Raw genomic sequence first — 21,855 nt, 5'->3', positions numbered from 1 at the left:
TTGGGATTTGAAAACAACTCCAAACATTCTGGAGTTGGTTCTCATGTTATAGCTTCCAAAGCCGTTGTCTTGGTGAAAGATGTAGATGGGAAAAATTTTCGATTCATGCTATGAAGTCCCCCAGGTGATCAGCACAGGCTGACGGGGCCCAGCCCTTGTAGCATGGTTCTATGTGGACGTTCCAGATAAACAGTCTTTTAACTATAGTGATAGTTAACATTCGTTGAGTAGTTACTTCATAATGGCTTCTCACCTACTAATTCATTTAGCTCTCACCACAAGCTACCCCGGGGTTTCTCTGCCTTGGCCCTAGTGACTCGATGATTCTTGGTTGTGGTTGGGCTGTTCTGAGCATTGCCGGACTTTTGTTGTGTAGCACCCCTGGCCTCCACCCCCTGGCGCCCCCCGCCCCCCCCCCCCCCGTGACAACCAAGAATGTCTCCACACCTTGCCGGTGCTCCCTAGGAGAACACCTGGTCTACCGGGCAAGAGGAATGTGAGAAATGGAGAGTTTAAGCAAACGCCTGAGGTCATAGGACTAGGAAGTTGGGGGGATCTGGCATTCGGCCCCAGGAAGACTTCCTCGGGACCCTGAGCTCTGAACCACCGCCTCCTTTAGCCCTGGTCCCCCCCTAACTCATTTCACCTTGTCTGACGATTGCGCTTTCCTGAAAAATTAACAACAGCATCAACAATGTCTTGGACGGACATGTCGTGTGTGCTACTCTTGGGGGGAAATTCCTTTGTGTGAAGCTTCAGGGTTTTAGGCGTTAGCCGTGGGGCTCTTGCCGGACAGCTTTATTGTATCGTCACAGTTGTGTTTCATTTATGAGGAGACTTTTATTGCCAGCTTACCACAGCGGGCTCCCATTTTTAATGGCATCCCACTTCCCTCATGCAACATTCCAGCTTCATAATCTTAGAAACCTCGAGAAAAGAGGATTTCTCTTGAGGTTCCTGGGGGCTATTTTTTTACCCTAAAGCAAACAGATAGCAGAATCCCGTAGAGTTCATCAGCAGCATGCGGAACTGGCCTCCTCTGGGCCGGGCCAAACCATGTTCCCGCACGTCGCCCCACAGTAAAGGCCGGATTCCCTGTAGCTTCTATCCACTCCGTCACTACTTTTCTTTCTCACCAAAAGCACTTTATGAAGGGATTCTGTTTTTTATTTTTCTGAAAAGCCCATCTTGGGCTTTGAAAAGTCTTGTTCAAAAGTGTTCGGCTTTAAATGAACATCTTAAATATTATAAAGTGTCCTGTCCTCCGGCTTCTCCCCCAAAGATGGGGACCCTGGAAACTTGGCCACTCTTCCCTCCCTCATATACTCAAGCTAGGTCCACAAATATTTGACTTCGGTGTGAGAGAGTTTCAGGGTGAAGATTACATATAAACATATTAGATGAATTACAGTAATACAGTCTGCTCTTACTCAATTCTCTTTGGCTCAGTTTTATATACAAACTCAAGTGTTAGAGTCGCTTTCATTGTTCCTTCTGGCAGCTCTAACTTCTGCCCCAGTGTCTGGAATGTTCATCACAGCTGCCTTTGGCAATAAAACCCAAAGCACCCTCAGATCCTCATATTTCTCTTCGCACCTGGTCAGCAGTCCACAGCAGGGCACAGCCCACCTGCATACGGGCTTTCCCTGTACCCTTATCTTTCCTGGCCAAATTATCAGCTTATCTGCAGCCCAGTTGTGTTTCCGTTGTTCCAGCCCCTGGGCAGATTGGAATGAGCTCCTCCAATGTTTTTCTTTTGGAGCGGGATGGGATTGTTAGCAATGTTATAGCATATAACAGTATGAGATGATGGTGTTACCGAGACATAATAATAACACGAACCCCTTTAAAGTTGGATGCAGACTCAGAATTACATACTCTTAGTCGCAGAGAAAAGCGCTGTTGAGTTTAACCAAGAACAACATCAACATACGGTAAAATGAAAAAGAGTTCTGACCTTCCGCAAGGTCACCTTAATTTGAATCATGATACCGCTTTGCTTTTGCCATGAGGACCAATTCTAGGCAAATTTGGAAACTAGACATTTGTCTTTTAACCCCCCCCAAACTCATTGGTAATGATTTTTTTAAATAGATTTTATTTATTTATTCATGAGAGACACAGAGAGAGGCAAAGACATAGGCAGAGGGAGAAGCAGGCTCTCCTCGGGGAGCCCGATGCGGGACTCGATCCCAGGACCCCGGGATCATGACCTGAACCAAAGGCAGATGCCTCAACCGCTGAGCCACCCAGGTACCCTCACTGGTAGTGATTGTAAGGATAGCAAGGTTTAGAATCTTAGGCCAGAGGGGTCACAGTTTGATGGCACAATTTCAAGAGTGCACTGATGGTGGGTCCATGGGGGTAGGGGCAATCTCCTGGGCTGCACAGGTCGGGGAACAGGGGCACTGTTCTCCTAGAACTCAAAGGGAACGGTGGCCTCTGGGATTGTGTGACGCCAGCACCCCTCTTTCCTCCACACCCTGAAATAAAATTTCCATTTTCCGACACATCAGCCTTATCCTCTCCGAAACTTACTCCAGCGTTTGCATCTGTGTACAAATAGAAAGTGATCTATCAAGTCGGCATATCCTTCTCACGAGAGGAATTAAAAGGTTCTATTCTCAAAATCTAGAGATGGCTAAAGAGCTTTTAAAAATGAGAAAATGAGACTTTCCAAGCTGCATATCCGTCCAATTTTGCCCATGAGAAGCCTCCAGATTCTCTTTCCCCATTGATGTCGCCTTCTAAGAGTTCATAAAATATTTCTAAAGATGTTAAGGCCACATGTGCCTGAAATCTAATGATGTTTATACTCTGCACCGAACATCTCATTTTGCAGTTGAATACAAGTCAAATTAAAAGAGCAAGTTTTTAGAAATACTTAGAAACTGTTTACAGACTGCTAAAGAACATTTTGCAGACACATAGGCCAATTTTTAGTGTGGATGTAATTAAATCCTTTTAATGTTTATACGTATATGACAAGAACAAAATAAGAAATTGTCCGCCTCACCCCACCCCTTCTGTGAAACGCCGTAACACTATTTTACCATAAAATTTAACAGGGGGCACTTTTTACTGGGCATTGCTAACCAAGTGCTCTGGAAAAAATAGCCAACCCGCTTATGTTATCAGGAACAACGCGGGGGAAGGAGTGTCTGTGACTGGACCTCTAGCAAAGGCAGATAAACTGTGCGCCCAGGAGCAACTTCCCCAGGACTGCAGCGGACTTGAGTGTTAATGCGGCCTAATGGCCTCCGTGCTGATGGAGATCTCAGGGCTAGGAGGACAGGACAGGAGTGTTGGCCTTCTAGGCTCCCTCCATTGTTTGACTTTCTAATTTCTCTTTCATTAGGCTATAAAGGATGAAATTAGTCCTAGTCTGTCAGTGAGAGGAAGCAGAACTACCGTAGGAACAGGAGAGAGCAGGGTGCCAACTCTATAAGCCAGTCTTACGTAATTTGCCTTCTCATTCTACCTTTTCTTTCCTTTTTTAAAAAACAGTTCTATTTATTTATCCATGAGAGACACAGAGAGAGAGCCAGAGACACAGGCAGAGGGAGAAGCAGGCTCCATGCAGGGAGCCCGATGTGGGACTCGATCTCGGGACTCCAGGATCACGTCCTGAACCAAAGACAGATAGATGCTCAACTACTGAGCCACCCAGGCACCCCTCATTCTAGACCTTTCCTGCTTCCAGAATATTTAGGACTATGGACACACTAGATAGTGGGTAAATACATTGATTCTTGTTATTTGTGATAGTTATGGTCTATAAATTTGCCAGGAACACTGAATTGGCCAATCCCGAACCATTGCTCTTAGGAGAAATACACACACACTGACACACACTCCCCTCACCTACATTATATAATCTTAAATCTCGAAAGCAAGTCATCCTGGTAGATTCCGTGGTCTTTGCTTTAGGAAAGAGCAAAGGAGGTTCCAGAGTGTGGGGTGACTTGCCCAAGGCTGATCCACTAACAGGTGCCAGAATTGGGACTCAAAGCCCGTCCAACTGGCCCCAGAGCCAGAGCTTCTTGCACCACACTCCACCACACCTATTGTCTCCATCCTTGGATAGAGAAGAGCTGAAACAAGAAGGCTGAGCATGTCCTTGCTCAACCTCAGCTGGGTGCTGGTAGGGTGACTCATGTGCTTTTTGTACTCCGGGAATGTCTGAAATGAACACAAAAAGGCCACAAGTATTGATTTGGGGTTTCAGATTAATTTTTACATTGTAGTGAGTACCCATATTGCAAATACGGGATCTGTAACTAATAAAGATAGGCTGTAGAATTTGTGAGGAGGTCCCTGCTAGAAGCAGAGTTGAGAGTGCCCGCAAATACCTTTTCTATATCTTCTGGCTGGTCCCTTTTCACCCCTTCAGAGACTTGTCAGAGAATTCTTACCTGACTGATAAAATGGACCCTACTCTCAGCCACATTCAGTCATAGTACCTTGTTTAATTTCCTCTATGCACTTGTCATGATCCAAAACTTTTATGTATTTCTTGACTTGTTCAGGCTGTTTCCCTACGCTTCTATGTAAACTCTGTGATAGCTTCGTCTAGCCTGGACCCCCTGCACGCCCAGCACTTGGAACGCTGTCAGAGAAACTCTGAGAATCCAGTTGCTGTTATCCGAATGAATAAATGAACGGGTAGATGAATGAATCATTAGCCGTATGTAGGTCTTTCACAGTGAAGCCTGCAAGTGTTTTATAAGAGTAGAGTTGAGCTTGCATGACATTGGCTGCGCTGTCTGCAGTTTCAGATAAGGCGTCAGGGCCTAAAACATGGGATAATAACACGTAAAAGAAGAAATAAATTTTGCCAGAATTGAGATTGGGTCTAACTTTAGAAGACTTACTTTGAAGTGTTTTCCAAAAAGATGAAGTTGGTACTAAGAACTAGAAACAATGCTGGCGGGAGGAGGGGGCGGGGATGTGTTTCAGGATGAGAAAGGAAGCTGTAACTCTAGATGTAGAGAGGTGGCATGCTGAGACATGGGCAAGGCCAGAACAGAGATGAGGTCGAAGCACCTGAGTATTTCTTCTCATGAGGGGTCGATGTGGCATTTACACGTGAATATAATTGAGATGAGCAGTGAGGACCCTGGAATAGGGAAGAGGCCTAATTCTTAGCTCTATTTTGTCCTGCCATGTCAAGGGCCCTGAAGGATAAGTGCCCTATTCCAGTGTGGTCCAGAGGTGGGATCCAGTAGTCGCCTACCACCCGCCATCATTCCTAATTATCTCCATCGCACTCCTGTCTTTAGGCTAGGGACAAAGAAGGTGGAAGTAGAGGTCAATGAAAGAAGGATTAGGGGCTGTTTCTTTCATCCTTAGATTGGCTCTACTCAGAGCACGTCTTTTAGCCCTAGTGATTCTGAATCAAAAGATATGAATCAGAAATTGAAAGCTGAAGTCATAACCAGGAGCTGCCAGCTTCTAAACCAAACCTGGGAACTAGAAACGCCTGAACACACTGCAAGCAACCAATAAACCCTGCCGTATTTGGATTAATGGCCCATAGAAGAAATGAAGTCCAATCAAATCATTAACTTCTTTTAAGTGACATATAAAACAGCAAAACTGTGGAAAACTTCTTTGTAGTGGAAGATTTTCAGAAATATAGGGTAGCATTCAACTTATTTTATTGTACCTTTTGGAATATAAGAATGCTAGAGTTACACAAATTTGGAAGCTTCATCAAAGTATAAAAAGAGATTCGACTTTCCTGGTTTCAAAGGAAAGTCAATTCTGTGTTTTTTTTTTGAAAGATCTAAGGAAAATACTTGGCCTAAAATGAACAGATCATGTTTCCAAATTTCTGGGAATTTATATTTTGGGGCCATGGTGGTTGTGGTATCAGCTTTCTCAAAACATATTTGGCTCAACAAAGTAGATTTCGGTCTACTTTTTTTGTAAAACAAATCTATCCATCGTAAATATCAAATGGTCAGATTTTGATTAAATGGAACCCCATGTTATGATGGCAACTGGGACACTTTTCCTACCATAGAGTAACCCAAAACCCAATGATCTTCAGAGTGAAATGGATCCCAAACTAAATCGTAGTCTATTAACAAAACTATTTCTCAGTGCAGACAACACCACCTCAGATTTGTCTATGACTTCACAGTGTTACTTATTTCCTCATATACTATTTCATGTATTTACCATAATAATCCCACATGGCTGAGACAGCAGATATTACTCACCTCATTTCACAAAATAAGAGAACTTAGAAATGGATATTTTCCTTGAGTTCCCCAACATCATCATCCTGTGAGTGAGTAGAGTTAGTACTCCACACCACATTTCCTGGCACTTATTCTAGAAGTACTAGTGGGGTTAGATCAGGGTTACTCAAAACTGGAATATCATTAAGCACAGGATATGTTAGCAACAACGTCAAAACCTGAGGACTTTGTGACATGGTCAATTGATTTTTGACAAAAGTGCTAAGACACTTCAATGAAGGGAAGAATTATTTCTTCCATAAATGGTGCTTAGACAACTGGCTATGCATAGGTTTGACACAGTTTGACCCTACTCCGCACCATACACAAAACTTAACTCAAAATGGCTCATAGACCTACTAAACGTAAGAGATAAAACTTCTAGAGGAACACAGAGGCATAAATCTTCATGACCTTGGATTAGGTTGCTTAGCTATGATGCCAAAAGCACAAACGACAATAGAAAAGGAGGTAGATTGGACTCTATCAAAATTAAAAACTTTGATGCTTCAAAGGGCATCATCAAGGTGTGCCTGGCTGGCTCGGTCAGAAGAGCATGCGACTCTCGATCTCGAGGTTGTGAGTTCGAGCCCCACTTGGGGTGTAGAGATTACTTAAATAAATAAAACTTAAAAAGAAAAACAAAGGACATCACCAAGAAAATGAAAAGACTTGGGAGATATGCCTCATTTCATACAACAGCCAAAATCACTGCGCTTTCAGAACTTGCATCCCATTAGACTTACCTTGATTGTATGCTCGAGTACAATTTCGCTCTTAGGGCTCATTCTAAAAGATATTTTTTAAACGTAAGGTGATACTTCCCAGAAATTTCACTTTCCCCATCATAATGTGCCCCTGGTTTCTATATGATTACATCCTTTTCACAGCTCAGTTGTAGTCAGTTATTAAATTCAGTTTGAGGTCAAAGGGAAAGACAAGAAATTTCTTGAGAGTAGTGGCATTTGGAGTAAGTATTTCCACGGATAGCTAAATTTATTTGCGAATCCTCAAGGGGAACTAGAAATGACAACATAAAAGTAACAGTAAGAGAAATCGAGTCCGGTGATGAACTTCCTTGAAATATTAGCCTGAGTTCCACGTCTGTACTTGTCCATCAATGCATCTTGTGATTTTTTTTTTCTTTTGTTCATTAAACATTTAGCAAGCATATCTGTGTGCTAATCTGACACAGGAGCTAATCTTGGAGTTTGCTGCAGATCGCCAATGACCATCATCTTCTCAATAAGATGTTTTGAGTACTCTTTCTGCTGTGTCTTATAGTAATCAGGAATAAAACTCAAGGAATCTTGGCCTCCGGAAACAGGACATTATTTCTCTGAAGAGTCATCAGTAGATTTCTATCCTGAACTTCTGACCCTACTTCCAGTCTATCTCATTCATAGAGAATGGAATTACTCCAGTTAAATAAAGTATCCCAAATCAAAAGGGCTTAATGACTGGGCCATGTCCCCTCCCCGAGATATGCTAGAGCAATCAATGATGCTATTGTCATTCTCTGTAACACTGCAACTTCTGTGCTGTGTTAAAATCATAAAACTCATGCATGCTCTCTCCACTTCCCACAGCTGTGATTTCTGGGCCTCTTGTTTGCGAATAAGCATTTCAAAATTGTCATGAGGTGGAGGAAATAGCATGTGCAGAGTATTTCCCAAGCCCAGTTGCCAAGAATGAGCTAATTGTCACCCTCCCTTGCATATAATGAGTCTTAAAAACTTCAAATACAAGCCATTCTCTAATGATCTACCTTTTCTAGAGAATGGCATGTGTTCATTGTAGAACCTTGGTCTTTCAGAAGCATACCAGAAGTAAAATTTTAAATCATGTCATAAAATTAATAAAATAGTCAACCATCCTTTTTCTTTTTTGATGTTTCCATAGTGATGAAATACAAAGTCAATGTCTATATTTAAAAGAAAAGTAGGGACGCCTGGGTGGCTCAGCGATTGAGCGGCTGCCTTTGGCTCAGGGTGTGGTCCCAGGGTCCTGGGATCGAATCCCACCTGGGGCTCCCTTCGAGGAGCCTGCTGCTCCCTCTGCCTATGTCTCTGCCTCTCTCTGTGCCTCTCATGAATAAATAAATAAAATCTTTAAAAAAGTAAATATGATATAATCTTGCTACCTTGCTTTTGGAAAATTTGTTCAATGGACATCGATAGTAATCTACCCTCCATAAAGGAATAATATTGTGTTTTTAACTTACTTTTTATGTTTAAAAGGCCAAAATTACACTTTCTTTCAAGGAAGAAAAGCAGGAATTACAAATATATTTCATGTGTTGATCTCCAACTAATTGGTAATAGCTACATATATGTGGGATTAAGGAAGATGCTGAGGCCAAGTATGGCTTAGTAGAAAAGACTGCTACCATTGGATAATAGTGTTCTCCAAGGATGCAAGATAGGGAATGGACACTAAGTCCTATATTTTCCATCTCTATATAATTGGAAGAAAAGTTAACGTTTAAAATATCTTTTTAGGGACCCCTGGATGGCTCAGCGGTTGAGCGTCTGCATTCAGCCCAGGACATGATCCTGGAGTCCTGGGATCGAGTCCCACATTGGGCACCCTGCATGGAGCCTGCTTCTCTCTCTGCCTGTGTCTCTGCCTCTCTCTCTGTGGGTCTCTCATGAATAAATAAAATCTTTAAAAAGTATATGTTTTTAGTGATCACCAGAAACACAGTAGTCTACATTAAAGAGCGTGTAACTGAAAACAAAGGCCAAATAAATGCTTACTATTCTATCTATCCTGTAGGTCAATGCATCACGTCAAGAAGCCAAATTGATGGAGGAGTGTGATCTTCTCATTGAGATCATTCAGCAAAGACGACAGATTATTGGAACCAAGATCAAAGAAGGGAAGGTATGATTTCTAGGGCAGAATATTTCATATTCTCTACCTGGAGAAAACATATTCCCATGTACATCAATAGCTTAGGAAATATTGAATACCCCCCTTTTCTATATTTTCTGTAATCTCCTTTTAAGTCTCTAAGGCGGAGCTCAAAGGCCCCTGGTTGGCCATTTTTTTGTCCAACCCTTTCTTTGTATTATCATGGTGTCCTATGCACACCTATAATACAGGGATTATGTTACATTACCTCTGCTCCATTACTGAACTTCTGGGGGCAGCATGAAGCTCTGGTCTATTATAGCTGTTGTTTTCATCTTTCTTCTCTAGGTAGGTTCCACAGAGGAGGAGTTCATTTCATATTTACTGCTATATTTTAGCAGTTAACACAGTATTAAATAAATGTGTCAGAGAGCCTGGGTGGCTCAGTCAGTTAAGCATCTGCCTTTGGCTCAGGTCACATGATCCCATGGTTCTGAGATCAAGTCCCCCATCAGGCTCCCTGCTCAGTGGGGAGTCTGCTTTTCCCTCTACCCCTCCCTCCTGCTCATGCTTTCTCTATCATTATCCCTCTGTGTCTCGCAAATAAATAATAAATAAATAAATGTTTCAATGAATCAGATTTTATATAGAAATTGCAAAGTGTTTTCCTATGCTGTTGAGCAAATTCAGACAGGTATAATTTCATGGTGGCAAAACTCCTATAGTTTCACTATATCATATATCCCTTTGTGAATATATTAATAGTAATTCCTTTCTAATGTCTGTATGTTTAAAATTCCTATGGTTTTTATTGAAATACCTAGGATCCATTTTATTTTACCCATTTCTCTGCCACCCTCAAAAGGTAATTTTGTAAATATTTTAAAAGTAGAAACATTCATTCAAAATACAATAAACTCATGAAGTTCTATTATTACTGCTCATAACCATACTTTAATGAAATCTGTATAATTAAATTAGCAACTATTAAGTGGTGCACAGAGGTTACAATAACTAATATATGTGCTCGTCTCTGTTTTTTACCAAATTTAAAAGGTAATTTCAATATTGCATAATATTTTAACCACTTTGTCTATATAGGCTGAAAAATATTTATAATGTAAATTGCGATGTGATCAGAAAAAAGTCAAATCAAATAGCTCTTGAAGCTGGTCCAGTGAATTAACAAATTAATATGAAATCATTCCTTGGCCAAGAACTGACTCAGGTGTGTTGAGAAGCAACTTTTCCCTACGTACAAATTGTACAATTTAGAAGAACACTGAGTGGGGCACCAGGGTGGCTCAGTCTGCTTTTGGCTCAGGTCATGATCTTGGGGTCCTGAGATCAAGCACCACATGGGGCTCCCTGCTGAGCAAGGAGTCTGCTTCTCCCTCACTCTCTCCTCCCCCTGCTCTTGCGCTCTCTCTCTGTCTCTCAAATAAATAAATAAAACCTTTAAAGAAAAAAAAAGAGCACTGTCAGCCAGGAATCCTTACAGGATATTTTTCCTCTTCCCTTATCATACACCACATGTGTACATCTCTTAATACCTGACATCTTCCAGGTCCTCAGATACGATTGTCTGAAGTACAGCTGCAATTAATTAATATGCATGTGAAAGGGAATGTGTTGCCTTTACATGGTGCTAGGATCAGCTCTCAATAGTCCGGTATTAGTTTCTTATCGCTGTTGTAACAAATTACCACAAACTGGGTGGCTTCAAACAACAGATTTAGTATCTGACCTTCTGGAGGTCGGGAGTCAAAAATCCATTCCATTGGGCTTAAAGTCAAGATTTAGGCAGCGCTGTTTCTTTCCGGAGGCTCTAGGGCAAAATCCATTTGTTGCCTTTTCTGGCTTTTAGAGGCCACCCACATTCCTTGGCTCCTGGTTTATCACATCATTCTGACCTTTGCTTCCCTCCTCAGGTCTCTTTCTCTAACAGTTCTCTCTGCTTCTCTCTTCTAAGGATCCTTCTAATTACACTGGGATCACCCAGATCATTCAGGATAATACCCGCTCCCTCAAGATCCTTGCCTTAATCACATCTGCAATGTCCCTTTTGTCATGTAAAGCGCCATAGTTCAAAAACTACTGGGGTTAAGATAGGAGCATTTCTGGGGGGCCTCTATTCAGCCTGGCCAGCAGGCCTTTCCTTTGCTTAACTTCCTAGCATGACAGGGTGTCTCTCAGGAGCTAGATCAAAGTAGTGAAGGGGGCTCTGCAGTTCTGGCCATGGTGATGCAGGGGGTTCGTGCTCTGGTGCACCCACTCCACTCTCTCGTCAGTGACAAGAGAACATAGTGGAATGGGAAAGCAAAGAGATACAGCTGAATCCAAAGCAAGATAAAGGTTTCCATGATCCAGAAATGGACAAGTCCCCAATGCTGCAATTTGGCTAAAACATGGGAGTGGGACTTGGTCTGGAAGACACCAAAGTAGCTACAGCTTCAACTCCAACGGATGAAGAGCTCTTGAAGCCTTGGGTTAAAGGGGCTGGAAGTGCCCCAATGGTATCGGGGACTAAAACCAGGCTCGTTGGTTAATGCCACAGGCCGCATAAGGCTTCTCAGTTCATTAAAAGGCACTGAAAAAGACTATTGCCAACTTCTCCTAGGATTTTAGTTTTTAGCGATTTCAGGCCTGCGAGTCTGGAACAAGTCAGTTGTTGGGCTGGAGCCTGCCTCTGCACTATTTCTGATACCTGCACAGGAGAGAAGCCTCAGAAATGCAGAGGATCCCTGAATGAAGACCCCCAAGGGAGGGAGGGGGGACAACTGATGGTAAAAATAAAAAAATAATAATAATAAAACTGATGGTAAAACCAGTTGGCCGAGGGGATAAGAGAGGGCTAAGCCAGGAGGGTGAGGGAGAAAAGGATTATGAATGACTTCTTCCCTTTAAATCTGAAACTCAAACCGCAGTTCTGAAGCATATAAAAAAATCTTGCATCTCTAAAAATATAGCCCACAAAATCAGCAAAGGCATTATCTCATCCCAGGTGAAATTCATTTTATGGGAAAATATAAAAAAAGATGTTTGAAATGATAAATAAAGGGATACCTTCTATTTTTAAGAGAGCAAAACCTTGTGAAGCCACACAAGGTTATAAAATCAGAAAGAAAGACTTAGGAAAATAGCAAACTAGCAGTTTGGGAAGTAAAATGTAGACATTAATACAAAGACAACTCAGCTGCAAGGGGAATTTGGAAACTGAGTTTTAAGCCTCCACATAGGAGACACTATTCTGCATGTAAGAATATGAAATTCGAGCCATATTCCATGCCATATCCAAAAATTAAATCTGAATGGATCATATTCCTAATACAAAAGACAAAACGGTAAAACTTCTAGAAGAAAACATGGGAGGAAATCTTGGTGAACCTTCAATTGGTCAAAGATTGTTCATATGCAATGTTAGAAACATCAAAGAAATATTTACAAATGAAGCAGCTAAGTGCATTTCATCAAAAGCAAAAACTTCTCTCTAAAAGGCACTGTTAAGAGAATATGAAGACAAGCCACAGGTTGGGGACAAATATAAATTTTTTATCTAAATAAAAAAGTATTTGTATGCAGGTATATAACAGATTCTCAAAACTCGTTAGTAAGGAAACAACACCTTTACCAAAATAGATAAAAGATTTGAATAGGTACTTTACCAAGGAAGGTATACGGATGGCAAATAAGCACAGGAAAAGATGTCCAAATCATTAGTTATTAAGGAAGGCGTTGAGAAAAGTCAATGAGGCAAATTAGAACTTCAATGAGATGCCCTACTTACCTAGTAGAACAGTTAAAATGAAAAAGATGGACTGTAACAAGTGTTGTTGAGAACATGAAAGAACTGGAAATCACATGCCGTCTATATGAATAAAACTGCATTTTGGAAAACTGTTTCTTAAGTAGTTAAACATACACTTACCATATGAATCCAGCCATTCTAGGTGTTCACCAAGAGAAATGAAACCATATGTCCCTATAGGACACATACATGAATTCTCACAGGACCGGGGAAGGGCTATTACCCTTCAAATTGGAAATGACCGAAGTGTCCATCAGCAGATGGATGGATACACAGTTTGTGACACATCCGCACAATGAAATACTACTCAGCAACCAAAAAGAACGCGCTGCAGATACATGCAACCACATGGATGAATCTCAATAAATTATGGTGAGTGAAAGAAGCCGGACAGAAGATAGCATGTACTGCATGGATTCATTCATACAGAAGTTTAGAAACCACATTTTCTAATAATCTACGGTGACAGAAGACAAATCAGTGGTTGCTTGGGGATGAGTGACAGGGAGTGGCGGTGGAGGGAGGAGAGGATGAATCACCAAGGGGCAGGAGGAAAAGTGGAGACATGATCTATTTGTTCGTTATCTTACGGGTTTATGCATATTTGAAGACTTACCAAATTTGCGCTTTAAATATATACAGTTTGTCATATGTTGATTATATCTCAATAAAGCTGTTGATAAGACAATTGTATATTTATATAATGGAACAGTCCTCAAAATCCTATTTTAAAATAGGATAGAAGAGAGTGCTTTCTAGGGCGATACATATTGCCCTCGTTCACATGGACAAGTCGCAAAAATACAAACAAGCTTACAGTGCTTTGCACGGAATGAGAGTTGTTACATAAAATTTGATAAACTGCAAAAAAGTCCCATACAATGTTTGGGCATGTGTACGTATTTGGGAGTGATCCACCCTGAATTCAAAAAGGTGTTTTCCTCTGGAGAAGGACTTGAATGGAATTCGGGAGGGCTTCAGCGCTGTCAATAAAAATTTACTTCCTTTTGAGAACTCTTACGCTAATATGACAAGAAGATGGAGATTTGGGAGAGCTGATACTGTGTACAGGGAAGTTGATGATATTACTTTAAAAATTGCCTGTGTGTTTGACATTTATCACTTTCTAAAAAGCGCACCCCTGCTCGGGATGTTATCTCTGAAGGCAGTAATAGAAAGCAAACATCACTCAGGAAAGATGAGGCCCAGTTTGGCTTTCTCTTGAGTTACTGCTTTGGCACATCACCAAGGTCTAGTGGATCCCAAACCTCGGAGTTCACAGTGGCTGAGTCCCCGGCCAGCACTGGTGGTGTTAGAGATGCATTTTGAAGAACAGGGCATGAGTACCAACACTCTGGAAATCTGAGGTGCTGGGCAGGGAGGGCAGGTAAGGACTGGGTACCCAAGGAGGATGCTCAGGGTGCTGTCCGGGCAGCCTAAGGACGCTGAATCCAGAGAAGGGACAGTGGGAGCCTCTCACCAACACTTGGAAATGTGGGAGCTGGAGGGAGATCTGGCAAGATCGTGGGGATCACGGTGGTGAACTTCACCACCTCCTGACTTCGCTGCCATGTACCTCTGGTGCGGATCACAAGCCCGTTGGACCTGGTGGAGACAGACTCACCGCGACCCCTCCAGCTGGGGGCCTGCCAGGCAGGCAGGGTCGGGACACACTGGGGACATACTGGTCATTCCTGCTCTCAGACCATCGTGCATTCTTCGCAATAAATAGCTCAGCAGCCTTTCTACTTGGACGGACTGGAGAGTCTCAAGCCGTGAGACTCCCTGGGAAAGAATTGTCTTATCTCTTCAGGAGTAGGAGATAAATTTCATGTCAACACACGAAAAGCTGGCAGCAGACTCCAGATTGAGTAAAATATGTGTTTTATGTGCAGACACCGATCAATGGTACAAGGCTGTGGCCACAGAGAGAAAAAGTCCTTTCTCTTCACCGCTTTCACATACTCTAAATCGCCAACAGTTAAGATAATTAACTGGCCTACATGTTCGGGCTTTTCTAGAGCGTTATAGAAATGCCAACTCAGGCCTCAATGGCAATTCAGATTCTTGTGCCATCGGTTGATAGGACATAACAATTTTGGGGTGGGAATCCTACAGCATATATAAAAGCACATATATTAAAAGCATTTAAAGAAAAATGAAGGGCAACTTTTAAAAAGCATGTGTAAGGTATAATAAACAGCAGATAAATTGGTATCTATCGGCCCATGTCCTCACTAACAGGAGATTCAACAGGCAGGTTATTTCCGTGATGAGTATGGAGTGAATTCCTGAAATTACAATTTGCAATCAACACTTCCCAAAGGAAAAAAGAACAGAGCCAACTTGGAAAAACGGAATAATACATATAAAGAATCTTCTTATGTGTCGATACCCAGTGTTTCTTTTCAAAAATCAAATTGTATTTGTCTTGTCAGATTTTTAAAATAGGATATGAGAATGTTTTCTAGTGACAAAATTAATATTTTGCTAAATGCTCGGTGTCTGATTCTTGAAGTGCTTATGTCAAGCAGGATAGTGTTTCCCAGAATGTGGTTCAGAGCAGGGCCATTTGATCAGAGTCACTGAAGTTGGCAAACTTTTTCTGTAAAGGGCCAGGTAATAAATATTTTTAGGTTTTGCCGTACAGTTTCTGTTGCAGCAGCTCACCTCTACCAACTGTTGTAGTGTGAAAGCAGCCAGAGATGATTCATAAATGAATGAGTGTGACAGTGTGCCAATAAAACTTTATTTATACAAAACGGTGTGTGCTGAATATGGCTTACAGACCATAGTTTGTGAACATCCAACTTAAAGTAGTGGTTTTCTTTCTTTTTTTGACTGAAACCCACAGTAAAAAATACAGAAGACATGAAATCTCGCACGCTTGCGCACACAAAAAGGTTTTGCAAAACCTACTTTGCCCTTTGTACCGGGAGCGCACTCTGCTACTTTCTTTTCTCCTCTCTTCTAGTTAGTTTATTTTATTTTAATTTTTTTTTAGTTAGTTTATTTTAAATGCTAGCCCTGACCATAGGACTGATCCATCACCTGTAGCTCATTGCCTGTTGAAATGCAGATTCCCGTTGCTCTGACAGTATCAGCTTTTTACCAAGGATATTGGAGAGTGGGCCCAAACATCTACAGTTTCTCTTTTAAAAAGATCCCCAGCAGATTCTTGTGCACACCACTTTGGAAAGCTCCGATCCGATGTATCAGATGGAACTGTACACCTGAACCACAATTTAAATTATGCCAATGATTGTTTTCTGTAAAGCATTCCTGTGTTCTTTCTTTCTTTCTTTTTTTTTTTTTTTCATTCCTGTGTTTTCAAAGGAGGCTCTCATTTTGGCTTGCTTCAACTTACACATGATTTAGGTTTTGTTTGTTTTTTTTTTATCTTTTCCTCTTACTGCCACTTTTATTTTCCAATATCATGACAGAAGAAAAGAAAGAAGAAAGTAGAGTTCAGGCATTGTGGCATTTGTAGTCTGTGGGATCACTAATAGGCATACCGGAAGGATAAGTGATTGACACAGGGTTATTCTATAGGAGTATTTTGACCTTGTGTGTCTTTTGTTAGAATTGTGTTAAACACCCTTAATTGTGTTGTATGATTAAATATTTCATTCGCTTGGTTGGTGAGGGACTCTAAGTCATTTTCCTTCCTCTGATGGACATGTTCTAGTGTCTTGAATTGGACTCTATGCCTTTCTTAGCTTTACCTCTGGACGGAATGATATTAGATGCTAAATTCAATTTGGTGTAAAATAAGTGTTATTTCATTCAACTAATGAACATGGTTAATCTGCTGCGGACGGTCCCTCTAATTATAATGAGTTAAGTCTTTTACTAGGCTTAATATCATATGCTGTTTGCTCCAAGATTTTGACACTTCTCTAACTCTCTACTTTCAGGAATCTTTCTCACTCTTGCCCGAGATCTTGTGGCTGCTGCCTCTCGGTGCAGCATTAATTTCCTTTGTTTGCTGCAGTACAACATAGCTGGAATCAGATGTTCCTTAGAGGCTTCAAGTTCTGACATCTCCTTCCTTCCTTTTCTTCGATTAAAGTTGCATGGGGATGATAATGATGACTTGGAGAAAGAAGGAATTTCTTGGAGTTAGCAGGAATTCTGGAGGGAGCTGGAGCCAGCCTTGTCTGTAAGACAGATTAACTGGCCTCCTTCCTACCCTTTCACCCAGGGCTGTTTTCCATTCCGGAATGATCCTGAAGCCGGCCAAGACCTGTCCCAGGCTGTGTGGATGGGGCACTGGGCGCACGGCAATTCCAATTAGCGGTCTAATTTTGACTTGGCTTCTGGCCAGAGGGCTTCATCTCACAGCACATTTCAAACACCGGAGCGAATGGTCAAGTGGGTTACCGTGCACTTATCTTGGCCTACCCCTGAGGTTACGGTCAATTACGTTTGAGGGTCGTTTTCAAGCAAGACAGAATCAGGAATTGGAATGGAGGTTGGAACCAAACATGCATTTTTATACCGACTGGGAAATGCTTATCAAAATAGTTCTTAGTTATCAAGTCAGCACAAAGTGCCTGGAAATGACGTTCCCAGTGAGGGGAAATGGCCCAGCTGTGCTTTTTTTGGCTTTCTCTCATCTGCTCAACAGGAAAAATATTAATCAATGGAAAAAAACGCTCTCTTTCTGTTAATTTAACACATGAGTTTTAGATCGTGTGGGAAATAGTAATACCTCATGTTTTCACATCACAGTTTTATTGCGTGGATTGCAAGGGCCTTTCTAGAAAATGATTCTTACTTAAGCCACACGTTTGCACCCACGGAGATGTTTTATTTTCTCGATGGTCCAGCAGAAAATCTGAGCTGGAGAAACGTCCCAGCGCCGGCTGCCTTCTCACAGTAATTGAGTGGAATGGTGAAGGAAGAGGTCTGGTGACCCTTGTGACTTGCCATTAGGCAACACCTTTTTTCCCCATCAACAAGGAAGCAATTCACAATAAAGTATTTTCTCATAAAACAAATTAGCAACGCTTCTCCAAGGAGATAAAGACTCTCCAGGCCAGGAGTCCCGTAACTGGGATTTCCACCTTTCCCTACCCACTCTTTGGACTTGTCTTGAAGGACGAGTTGCTTGCAATGTGATGCACACTTCCGAAGGATCCAGCCGGATGCGTCTAACCTAAGTGAGCCCCCCCACCTAACCGTCTCCATGTCTCTTTTCAAGGTGATGAGGCTTCGCAAACTGGCTCAGCAGATTGCAAACTGCAAGCAGTGCATCGAGCGGTCGGCATCCCTCATCTCCCAGGCGGAACACTCTCTGAAGGAGAATGATCATGCGCGCTTCCTACAGACGGCTAAGAACATCACCGAGAGGTGAGTGTGGAGGGCTGCTGGCAACTTCTCAGCTGCCGGGGCTCCGGTGTCTGGGGATGGGGAGTAATCGGTTGGCCTTGCCCTCGCCTTGCTTTTTGTTTTCATTTTCGAGGCTGAGTACCAGGAGAATAGAGGCTTTGAGTTGCTTTGTTCCAGCCAAAGATGCTTCCCTTTGACATGTCAAAGCCTTTTCAGTAGCGCCCTGGAGTTCAAGGCCTTTGAAACAAGAGTCCACCAGTTAGAAAGAATAAAATCAGCCTTTGCTTTTGCGGGGGCAGAAAGCTCACCGTGGCACAAAAACAGCATTTATTGTGACTCCCAGACCTGATCTTATCGTACATTTGATAACAAAGAGTCAAAATGAGGGCAGTCACATAAAAGAGAATCTTTTCTTCCATCTCAGGGCTCATCTATTAAAGAGAGAGAGAGAGAAAAGCAAACGCCCAGGTGTTGCTCTGTGTTAGACCTGTTTTTATTTGGTGGAGAAACTTCGCCTCGTCAGAAAGGTCAAAGCTGACTCATGTTGGAGAGAAAGGACCCAACTGTCAATCTCCTACCTCTTTCTCTTAAAGTGTCCTTGATTCTAGGGCAGGGAACATAAAGATGCCATTATTTGAATGGTCAGTTCAGCAGTAAAACTGGTGGGACTCGGGACTCCTTCCCTTCACATCTTTGATTGGCATAAAATCACTCACCTTCACTGCTGACAAGGCCTACGGCAGCTGTAGTAAAGCCAGAGCACCTGACGCCACCTAAGTGTTCCCTCCAACCCATGACAACGCCCTTGACTTTTCATTCATTTTAATTTTCAGTCACTTGCCCCTTATGCAAAGCAATAATGGAATCCCCTCACCGGACCACCCCAGCCCGTTCATGCACGCTGGTCTTCATCCTAGAGCAGAAGTCTGCAGACTTCAATAAGGGACCAGAGATGAAATATTTTCCAGGCCTGTGGGTTATAAGGGCCTCCTTCAGGATGACTCAGCTCTACCGTGATAGCTCCATAGCAGCCTATCATAGACAAAACGGCAACAAACAGGCGTGGCTATGCTTCTAAAAACACTTCCCCAAACGGGTATTTGGCCCTCTGACTGTCTTTTGCCAACCCCTGGCCCAGGGGGAAAAATACCCACCATCTCATGGCTTGAATTCCTTCAAGGAAAGAGAAAGAAAAGTAACCTTACTTGATTGCGTGTTTGCGTTGGAAACCGCGCTAATTCTCAAAATCTCACTTAGAGGTAGGCATTGATATTTCTCTTTTCAGGGTTCTTTCCATTAGAGAAACGTACAATGGTTTTACAACTCTGGTTTTGTATCGAACCAGCTTCGTTGTGCTATTTCTTATATTTGAGAAAGAATTCTCCTGCGACTGGTTATGATACTTAATCTCTTCCAAAGCACATGGCTAACATGGCTGGTTATCATCCCTTTTATATCCTTAAAATGATCGCCTCCTTACTCTTAGGAAAAGCCAGTGTCTTTCCTCATGCCTCCTCGGTTCTGAGTGTTTAATTGTCTTCACAGCTCTCCCCTGGACTCTATCCAGTTGCTTTATGTTCATCCTAAGGTTAAGCACGGCAAATAGCATTAATACTCCAGTGTACCTAGGACACTCTACTAGACAGTGTTTACACTTACGTCATGGTTTCCAACTGGGATCCAAGAGTGCTTTTCTCTGGCAATAAATCAGGAGATGTCCAAATGAAATGGTTACTCTGAGCTGCATTTCTCAGCAATCCCCCAAAATTTGATCAAGTGTAATATGAATACACTCTCACCTACGGAGAGGAGAGAATGTGGCACCATAACAGTTAAGATAGAACATTCTGAAAGAAGACCTACCTTTGAAGCATAGCATAAGCGCATGAATGTCCACATGTGATCTCCCACAGATCCAGCAGGTCATAACCAGTCCCATTCACCTCTACCTGCAACAAGCCCATCTCTTCAAGGATGGAAACGTGCTTTTGATTTTTCTTTCTACAGATGAATTGTATAATACAGTTGACCCTTGAACAGCATGGGTTTGAACTGCTCAGGTCCACTTATACATGGATTTAAAAAAAATACAGTACAATACTGTAAATGTATTTTCTCAATAACATTTTCTATAATAATGTTTCTTAATATTTTCTTCTCTCTAGCTTACTTTATTGTAAGAATGCAGAGTATAATACATATAACATACAAAAGATATGTCAGCGGACTCTATGTCATCAGTCAGACTTCTGGCCATCAGTAGGTTCTTGATACTTAAGTTTCGGGGAGCCAAAGGTCCTACGTGGATTTTCCACTGGGTGGGGGGGCAGTGCCCCTAATCTCTATATTGTTCAAGGGTCAACTGTATATACCATATTCTCAAGCCTCACTATAGTTCTTAGTGTAGTTGTGCTTTTTTATAAAATCATTTTTTAAACATTTTTATGTATTTATACATGAGAGACACAGAGAGAGAGAGGCAGAGACACAGGCAGAGAGAGGAGCAGGCTCCATGCAGAGGGCCCGATGTGGGACTCGATCCTGGGACTCCAGGATCACGCCCTGGGCCGAAGGGAGGGGCTCAATCGCTGAGCCACCTGGGCGTCCCTAAAATCATTTTAAATAAGCAAAACTATTCACTAAATCCAGGCATAAGAAAGTTGGCCTCCTGCTTATGAGAAGGCTAAACTTCCATCAAGTTTGAAGACGTAGGGCGTATAAACATTTGCCAAGAGTCTTTTCCCTCTGTTTCTGCAGCCCCTCTCTTCCCATCTCTATCGTGTCAATCCTCTTGGTCAATTCCTGAGCCTTTCTCTCTTTCCAGGATTGGAGTGTAGTGAAAGGGCAGGGAGCTTGGACTAGGACCTGGGAGACTCAGGTTCTGGTCCCAGCACTGCCACTTTTTGGGTTTAGCCATGAGCTGTTTTCTGCATAGAATATTGGGCTCATAGGGACCCCCAGGTTGGCTCAGCCAGTTAAGCATCTGACTTGGCTTGGATCATGATCTCAGGGTCCTGGGATTGAGCCTCACGTCGGACTCCATGCTCAGCGGGGAGTCTGCTTCTTCCTCTGCCTCTGTCCCTCCTCCCGCTCTCTCAAATAAATAAAATCTTTTTTTAAAAAAAAAAAAAAGGAAAAAAAAGAAAATTGGGCCTCATAGTAGCTGCTTCTGTCAGTAGTTGTAATAATATTGCTGAGGACTCCTAAGAACAGGCCTTTGGCATCATAGATACTCCGTCACAGCACTTGGATATAATTTCTCATGGTTTAGTATGTCAGTATGACCCCACCGTGTATGTCTGTCCTGGGGCTGGTCTCTGCCTGTCTCTACTCTTCAATCCTTTACTTAGTAAATAAACTTCTTCTCTAGGACGTGACTTCATAATTCTCTGCCTCCTATTGTATCTGCCTTGGGCTTTGGCACCTGTATACTTCTAAACCATCTTTATTCTTGTATTCAAGGGTGGAAAGCCCGAAACAAAGTTTTAATCCTGCAAGCCTTCTTGAAATGAGACTTGGGTGAGATTTTTCTGCATCTTTAAATTGCTTGAAGTAGATATATTCACCTAAAGGCTGAATCACCCGCAATAAGGTTTTCACAAAAAACAA

The 21,855-nt window shown here is 42.2% G+C and overlaps 1 protein-coding gene across 5 annotated transcripts in view; it reads left to right on the top strand.

Moving 5' to 3' along the window:
- The window catches only part of MID1 (midline 1), a 356,780-nt gene that overhangs the window by 303,345 nt on the left and 31,580 nt on the right, over positions 1–21,855 (top strand). For all 5 annotated transcript variants that reach the window (XM_038586808.1, XM_038586804.1, XM_038586807.1 and 2 more), the window contains exons 4-5: positions 9,027–9,134; positions 18,119–18,267. In XM_038586808.1, the coding sequence (XP_038442736.1) occupies positions 9,027–9,134; positions 18,119–18,267 (257 nt within the window). The remainder of the gene's footprint in view (positions 1–9,026; positions 9,135–18,118; positions 18,268–21,855) is intronic.

Source organism: Canis lupus, chromosome X (assembly GCF_011100685.1).
Source record: "Canis lupus familiaris isolate Mischka breed German Shepherd chromosome X, alternate assembly UU_Cfam_GSD_1.0, whole genome shotgun sequence".
Taxonomy (NCBI): Eukaryota; Metazoa; Chordata; class Mammalia; order Carnivora; family Canidae; genus Canis; species Canis lupus.
Note: the sequence above shows the minus strand (reverse complement) of the source record. Positions and strands in the feature narration are given on the sequence as shown.